The sequence below is a fragment of the Gymnoscopelus braueri genome (genome assembly GCF_963280865.1).
Source record: "Gymnoscopelus braueri genome assembly, chromosome: 16".
NCBI classification, from domain to species: Eukaryota; Metazoa; Chordata; class Actinopteri; order Myctophiformes; family Myctophidae; genus Gymnoscopelus; species Gymnoscopelus braueri.
The window spans coordinates 30,098,251-30,106,976 of NC_137616.1; the positions used below are offsets into that span (position 1 = coordinate 30,098,251).

The following is an 8,726-nucleotide window of genomic DNA, read 5'->3' on the forward strand; positions in this document are numbered from 1 at the left end:
CTACGTGTCTGAGAGTGTGTGCCAGTGGCACACCTGCTGCTGTCCTTCGGCCTCCTTCATCTCAGCCCAGTGGGCCTGCTGGTCCTCGCCGCTGCTGCTGTGCCCCAGGGAGACCCAGCCCAGCCTCTCCCTGGGCTTCATGCTGCTCCTGCAGCAGAACACGGACACCACCAGGGAGACCTCGGACAACTGGAACAGCGCCACCTGGAACACGAAGGTCTCCTTGTAGGTGGGGTTGGGCTGTCCTCGGCACACAACCGTCTTGCACTTGGACATCTCCTTCCCCTTGGAGTCCAGCATGGTCAGCTTGACATAGGTGTCTGACCAGAGGTGTGAGAGAGACAGTTTGGTGTGAGTGAGACTGACATCTTGTGGTTGCATGTTGGTAATGCAGGAGATAATGTCGCTCTGTGGGAATTTGTGTTTTTTTTTTCTTTTTTGTATTTGATGGATGATCATTATTCTAGAAATGTGTGGATGTGTGGAGGATGCTTCTGAAACATTCTTTACCCGAGTAGTTTTGCACAACATGTCAAAACACTTTGACAACTGGGCTAGGTTTTAGACTGTTTTCTGTGATGAACGTTTGCGAATAGAGAGAAGTCAAGAGACAATATTTGAGGGGGAAAACAAACTCACAAAGGAAGACATATTTGTTTCTTTCCAGCATTACCACAGATCAGATCATCATAATTAATCATAATAAGTAATTACATGATCCGACATGAAGGTGGCCAAAAGGTCAGTGAGAGCTGACTCACCTCTCATGATATAAAGCTGTCCTCCTACGAAGTGTTTTATACAACAAAACAGACCATCTGTGACGCACAGCACAGCACACACAGAGATGGAAAGAGGAAAAAGTCAGAGAAGAAACAAGACGTGAAGACTAGAAGGTAGAGATACACAAGAAAAGTTTCTCAAGAAACTTTGCTGAACAACGGAAGAAGTTGTTCAGCAATATTGCTTTAATCACATTGAAATATGTAATTTCTAACATTATTGCATGTTGCTTAGAGTAATGCCAGTTTGCACTGCAGAAATGACTGCCATGTGTATCTCTAGCAGGGATTGCATGTATAATTCCCATATCTACACAGCAAAATCCTGAACATTCATCATCTTGCTGTGTAGAAAGGCTCACCATCCATTGTAGAAAGATCTTTGTGTTAGAAAGAGGAAATAGCCAAAAGCCAAGGACATCTGCAGAGGCAGCTTTGTACTCACTTGAAGGGCTGTGACGGTATGGAATCTGTATTACCGCAGTGAAAAAGCAACGTATCCCAGCGGAAACTTCTTTTCCATTTAAAAATGTATTGCTTATCGCTATAATAAGCTGTAACCCTGTCTTTCAAATCTGTTTTTGGCATATCCAGATTGGAACCAGATTGATTTATTAAGTGTAAACAGCACCAAAAAAAATGGAAACTAACCAATTTTGTACCATGTTCATAGATGGTTTGAAATGTGATCAAAATCTGGTTTCTAAAGATATGTCTCAGTCTGGACGCTCTGGCCACTCACAGTGAATAACAAACTATCCTTTATGTCACTCACCACATGACACGTGAAGGATTTTTACATAAGTTATTAACATGTGAGTGGTAGCGTTATGGAAGACATTGAGAACAATAGCCCCTGGACAGAGGAAGATATTACCTTTCTGCTAGCACTTGGGGGGATGCCTCAGTTTAAGCGAAGCTTGAAGGAATGTACAGGAACAAGACCATATATCAAGACATAGAAGGACATGGCTGCAGTGCCAGAGGAAAATAAAAAAATAAAACTCTAAATATAAGGAGATAAGAGATAGAAACGACGAAAGCGGGGCAGGACGAAATAGTTGCCCATTTTATGAGCTGATGGACATCATGCCATCATTACCACAGCAACCAATGCAGGTCGACGGTGTCGGAATACGCAAATCCGGTTTGATCACTTGCAAATACCAGTGTGGACACAGGACAGTAAGTACTAAAGATCGTATTTGAGAAACAAAACAGATGTGCCTACAGTCTGAACAAAACCCATAGAGAAGAGAGTTCTCTATAGGCACGTTCAATCTAATGTTTACTTTGTTGCTTCCGTTTCACTTCTGCTTCTGAAGTAACAAGCGATACGTTTTGTTTCTCCACAAGCCCTTGAACATAGGATTGAAGAAAGTCAATGATGATAACTAAACAATGATTAGTGTTTATGGTAAGCTATTGTAAGAAATTATCATTATTATTATTATGACGGTAATTAACTCAACCCCCACGGTATGCATCACATGACCGCGGTAATGCAGTTACTGTCCCATCCCCACTCACTTGTAGGTTTGTCAGAGGCCGTGGTTCTAAAGTGGCTTCCCTGGATGACCTCAGCAGACAGGCGACCCGTGGTCGCGTTGTAGATGAGACCCAGGAGGATCTCCGGTAAGGAGTCTCCACTTGATCGGTAGGACAGTGCTCCGGCGCTGCGAGACACGCTCACCAGAGAGCCACAGCCCTGCCAAGACCAAACACCATGGAGGTTACTGTCAATCATCTGCGTAAAGGACGACTTCAGCCATTTTCAGCCTACCGTATCTTCATATAATTTGTTCTCACAAATGCTCATTATAACATGGTACCATTTTTGTCTACTCACTCTTGTGTCTCAGAGGAGGGCTGTGGACAGTTCAGAAACCCACCTACCAGTGACCAGCAGGCTTTCTATCACTGGAAAGTTAGCATGCTATAATGGAAGCCATTGTTCTCTCATTAATACAAATCTAAAAATAAATCTAATCTTGTTTGAAAAAGAAAAGAAAATCTGCCTAATGATGATGTCACTGGTAGGCGGGTTTCTGAAGTGTCCACATTCCTCCTATGAGACACAGACCGAGTAGGAAAATGGTACCATTTTATCATGAGCGTGAGGACCAAGTATATGAAGATAGGTTGAAAATGGCTGAAGTCGTCCTTTTAAGAAGCATCAGATATGTTTGGATAATAAGAGTCAGTATTAAAATATGAATACAGATGAATGTCACACTCTCTGAGTTAAATGAGCTCTCCAGAGTCAGAAAGCCTCTCACCGTGAGCTCAGAACCTGGCTCCAGGGTCACGGGCAGCGCCATCTTGCCCTGCAGGTTGAGTTTGGTCAGGTAGAAGATCTTCTCCCCCAGGACCTTCTCCTTCTTCATGCGTCGGACACTGTAGAGACGGAAGCGCACGGCGTAGTTCCCCAGGGCCTCCTGCTCCACCCGCGAAAACCTGAAGGTCTCCGTGAAGACAGGACACGGACCCTTCTGGACCCCCGTCTTGGCTCGCTGTTTCTTGGTGGGCAGCAGCACCAGGTGCACCTGCCAGGCGATGTTGCCCGTCTGTTTGGGAGCGGGGATGTCCGTGGCCGCCGTGACGGTGACGGCCAACCATTGCTCGCCTGAGTCATACTCGAAGGCCACGTCCAGCGTGCCATACTTGGCCATGGGCTCCGGCTCGTAGGCAGAGGGAAGCATAGGACCAGAGCCGTCCTGAGAGAGGGAGAGGAGAGAGAGAAGAATTAAAGAGAGATAAATACGCGTGTCACAAAGAGAGAGGGAGGGTTGGAAAGAGTTAGGATTAGCATATTCCTGTGATTCCAGATGTTTCCAGTCAGATGGTCATGAGTCAGTGAGTCGTGTTCAGTCTGTTATCTCCAACTTACCTGCAGGTCAAATATGTGAGCTCTACATCAGCTTCATTCAAACAGCGTCAGGTAAATCAGTCACAAACGTAATGAATTGAGTAACACACACTTTCCAGTGATAATCTCTACTATGTTGCACTTAGCCTATTGTGTGGCCCTGTGTGTCAAGCAAAAGTAAACAAACCACAAAGTTTGCCAATACCTCTTGGCCTAGCTCTGACTTCTATAAAGTCATCATGGGAGAGGAAGAGAGCCAAAGGCTTGTTTTATGGGATAATGAGATAATAAACGTTAAATGCTCGCTTGGGAGGGGACCCAAGAGGGAGTGTGTGTGTAAATCAGGGTCATCTGACCTCTGCTCCCAGCACAGCGGTGCTGTCACTGGGTACGTCCTCTTCATAGCCTTTGTTGAGGTAGCTCTCAGTGTCCTGGTCCACACTGGCCTCACTGGAGCCCTTGGAACGCTCTGGAGACGAGCCCCTCCTGACCGCCCGGCCCGATCGGGAGCGTGAGACGCGCGCCAAGGTGTCCTCGTCCTGATATGGGGGAGGCTGGAGCTCATTCAGAGAATGATCTCGCTTTATCCGCTGGATATTGTTGGCTGTCTCAACAAAAGAGAGAGGGAGAAGGTAACACAATATGGTGGGTGTGGTGGTGTAAGTTACTGGAGACTCACAGTATATGTTACATGAGAACTGTACTGGAAGGGTGTGTATACATACATACATATAGTATGTAGAGTATTATGTAGTATATATATATATATATATATATATATATATATATATATATATATATATATATATATATATATATATATATATATATATCTTATCTTATCTTATCTTACTTACTACTATATAATTGACAAAAGCTCAGAAAGTTCGTCCGGGATTCGCAAGCACAGGATCACTCCACATGCCTCCAAGACCCGCCACAGACTGTTGATCAGAGCTCTGGCTATGTTTTAGGCATCTTACCTCACCTCGATCAGTGATAAGACTCTCGGTTTGATTGATTCTCTGATTTGCCTATCAGACCCTCAGCCTGATCTGGCAGGTTGCCATAGCAACCAGATACAGGAAGTCTGACCTCTTTATCACATGAGGGCTATTAGGGCCGCAAAGCAAAGCGGGGAGAGAGGAGAGGAGAGGAGCCGAGAGGAGAGGAGAGGCCAGTGGGGCCGGACATCGCATGACCTGTGTGCAGAGTGACTCGGCCAGTGCTGTCTGGACCAACCTCGGATCGGGCCTAGATGTGAGGGCTGCGAAGCGGCCCTGACATCTAGTATATGTAATTTATATATATATACAATTTATATATATATATATGTAATTTATATATATATATACACCGTATATATTCACCTGTTTCCTAGGCTGTGTGTTTTCCACTTCCTGTCAATTTGATCCAATGAAATCCAATGAAACTGGTCAGATGACCAATGATATCCAATGAAATCGACAGGAAGTGGAAAACACACAGCCTAGGAAACAGGTGAATACCTGTATATAGTTAAGCTTCTTAGAAACATGAACGAGGAGTTCATCTGGGGTCGTCACACTCATGTCACTATAATTCAGCCATAACCATATAAGGAGTTCCCAATGCAGCTACGCCCCAAATATGGAGTGTGTTGTCTAACCTCAATGTGTCTCATGGCGTCAGGCGCAAACAAATCGGTCAGCTCCATTTATGGGCACAAAAGGGGGCATGCCCATATATGGGCATATACTGATGACATCAGCGATCTCCATATATGGGCATAAAAAGGACAAGGACTGACGGATACAGAGATCTGCAGATATGGGCATATTGGTCGGTGGTGCAACGTAGGTGTGAGGGTCGCATAGCGGCCCAAACTCTAGATGTTCGGGCCTCTAACATCTAGTATATATATACGCCCAGGAGCGCTCCTCGTTTGTGTAATGTTTGAGAATGCAGTGTTTTGGGAGTGCTGCCATTACAATTGGATTCATCACATAGATTATACTGTATCGCTATAACATATAACATATAAATAATAACATAATATTACACAGAAAATGTATTCAACATTGCTGTCACTCACCCTGGATGGAGGCATCACTGCTGTAGCCCTCTTGCTCAGTAGTGTGTTTCTGTCTGTTGTTCCACACAGACCCTGAGTCTGGAACCTTCTCCTCCTCACTCTCTGATGAACCCCCCTCTGAGCAGGACACAAGGCAGTCCCATTACAACATCGTATCATGGACAGTTTTATCAACATTTTATAGCACATTTAAAGTGGAATTTTGGACCACGGTTTTCTTACCTTTTCTATGATGGTAGAAAAGGTAGGTAGAAAAATTTCATAACTCCATCCCGGGTCCGCCACAGATCTCACAAAAAAAATAAAAGCGCAAGGCCTATTGGCGTGCGTTTCTGGCTGTGGCGGACCCGGGATGGAGTTATGACATTTTTCTACTGTACCATTCATCCTAGGATATCATAACATCATAGAAAAGGTAAGAAAACCGTGGTCCAAAATTCCCCTTGAACAGAGGTGAAGAAAGACGGGTCATTGGGTAGATTTGCACACAACATTCGAGCGAGAACGATCGAAAAAGGTTTTTTGTTTTTGTTCTACTAAAGGCTATTTCTACAGACAGTCAATTCCAGGCTGAAAGGTCAGCAGCAAAGGCTATACAGCAGGACTGGAAATGAAGAAATAAAGGAGAGCAGCAGTGAAAGACAAACAGCACACCGCTCTGACCTTTGCTGGATTTCTTCTTTTTGCCTTTCTTGCTCTTCTTCTTTTTCTTTTTTTCTGTGTCTGTCTTCGGCTCCTTTTTTTCTTTGTCTTTCTTCGACTTCTTTGCGTTGTCTTTCGCTGCCTTCAAGGTTCAAGGTTCAACTTTATTGGCCCCGAGGGGAAATTTGTCTTGGGCACAAAGCTACACAGTTGCTTCCCATATAACATATCAGTGGTGGAAGAAGTATTAGTAAGTACTAGTAAATTAGCAATACCATGATGTAGAAATACTTTCATAATCTGTTGAGAATAAAAGTCCTGTATTCAAAATGTAGTATTGGCATCAATATATACTTACAGCACCAAACGTATAGCACTTACTATGCAGAGTGACCCATTTCACAATCATGTTATTGGATTGTAATTACAGTAGTAATGCTTTAATGTGTTTATCACTTTAACGTTGCAGTTGGTACTGAGTTTAATTACTTTATGCGCTGCTGGGTAGCTTAACTTATATTAATACATCATCATTTATCAATTATGTATGCTTTGTATTAATAATCTAAATCTGCAAAGTAACTAGAGCTGTCAAATAACTGTAAAGAAGTAAAATTTACAATATTTGGCTCTGAGAGTAGAAGCTTAAAGTATCAAGAAATAGAGTAAAGTACTTGAGAAAATTTAATTAATTTCCACCACTGTGAAACATATTAAACATAAGATAATTTGATTATACATTCAACATTGTCAACATGATCACTTAAAAAATAAACTGTAAGAATTAAAATGCAAAAGTGCTATGTTTTTTTATTGACTATTATCTATTACACTAAAGTACACTTGACCTTCTTCTTTTCTGGAATTTTCTCCTTCGTTGGCGAGGGTGGCGTGACCTTTCCCTCTTTCTCTGGACTCGCTCCCTCTTTTTCCTTGTCCTTCCCTGACGCCCCGGTTCTCGCCACGGGTGCGGGTGGCGGCGGGGCGTCCTCGTCAGATTCGTCACCCTGCTGCTCTTCGGTGGGCTCCTCCTCTACATGTGTGTCCTCCTTCCCACCGCCATCGTGTCCCTTCTCCAAAGCTTTGTCCTCCTGGTCCTCTGCGGCCTCCTCCGGGTCGTCCTGGCCCATCTCCTTGCGCCGCGCGGCCTCCTGGGCTTCCCTCTCCAGCTGCCTCTCTCTTTTCTCCCTCCTCTTCTCCTCGCGCTTCTCCTCCCACTCCCTCGCCTCCTGCTTCTTCCGCTCCTCCTCCTCCAACTCGGCCTCCGTCCTCTTCACCCTCCAGCCTCCGTCCCTCCACTCCCACTCCTGTTGGCTGGCAGAGCTCTCCGTGGCCTCCGCGGACTCATCCTGGTTGCCCTCGGCCTCGCTTTCATCCGCCTTGCTAATGATGGTGGTGACCTGTTCGGACACCTGGTCGCTGACCGCGGTCGTGGCGTCGCTGACGGCACTTGCCAGTTCGCCCACGCCGGTGGTGACTGATTCAAACATGGAGGAGATGTTGACAGAAGGGAGTTGGCTCTGGAAGCTCTTGAAGAACGCCATGTCTCTGCCGTCACCACTCCTCACTCCGCTACAGGTTAGCTCAACACGGGCACTGAACACGGATGGACATGTGATTATGAACGTTTGTTACAGCCTGCAATTTGCTGTGTGTGTGTGTGTGTGTGTGTGTGTGTGTGTGTGTGTGTGTGTGTGTGTGTGTGTGTGTGTGTGTGTGTGTGTGTGTGTGTGTGTGTGTGTGTGTGTGTGTGTGTGTGTGTGTGTGTGTGTGTGTGTGTGTGTGTGTGTGTGTGTGTGCGTGCGTGCGTGCGTGCGTGCGTGCGTGCGTGCGTGCGTGCGTGCGTGTCTGTGTGAGTGCGTGCGTGAAGGGGGAAGGGGGGGCAGGCAGCAAACACTGAAATACAACGTTATAGATTTTGAGTGATTTGAAAATGTGTGTTTCAAATTCATATGTCCTGTATTCTGACCTTGTGACATCTAATAATGACATGCACTGACCTTATATGACCCCCCCCCATGTTGAATATGCTGTGATCAAGATAAACAGGACTACTGTCTTGTGAATGAATATTGAGGGCATTATTCAACGGTTCTTGGACATAGTACAATTAAGCTACAGTGTGGACGAGGTGTACAGTTACACATGTAGAAACAAGCCTTCACTATAAGCAATGGTGAACTTAGTAAAGTTAAATTACAATTAGATTGAGTGCTATACAAAATAAATATATTCTAGTCTCCATATACATGTATGGACTCTATGGAGAGTAGAATAATGAAATAATGGATTCATGGAACATTCTTTTGTTGACCATTATGCAAATAGGGATATTCTGACATTTTTTTTTATTTTGGCT

General features: G+C 44.7%; 1 protein-coding gene across 1 annotated transcript; it reads right to left on the reverse strand.

The window, feature by feature from the left end:
- syt14b (synaptotagmin XIVb) lies at positions 1 to 7,911 on the reverse strand (the record flags this gene model as incomplete). The annotated part of the gene is made up of 8 exons (XM_080453047.1): positions 1 to 320; positions 762 to 818; positions 2,313 to 2,490; positions 3,062 to 3,499; positions 4,008 to 4,255; positions 5,726 to 5,842; positions 6,389 to 6,509; positions 7,216 to 7,911. 8 exons carry the CDS (start codon positions 7,909 to 7,911, stop codon positions 1 to 3), a joined length of 2,175 nt encoding a protein of 724 aa, XP_080309173.1.
- Positions 7,912 to 8,726: the final 815 nt, after the last annotated feature.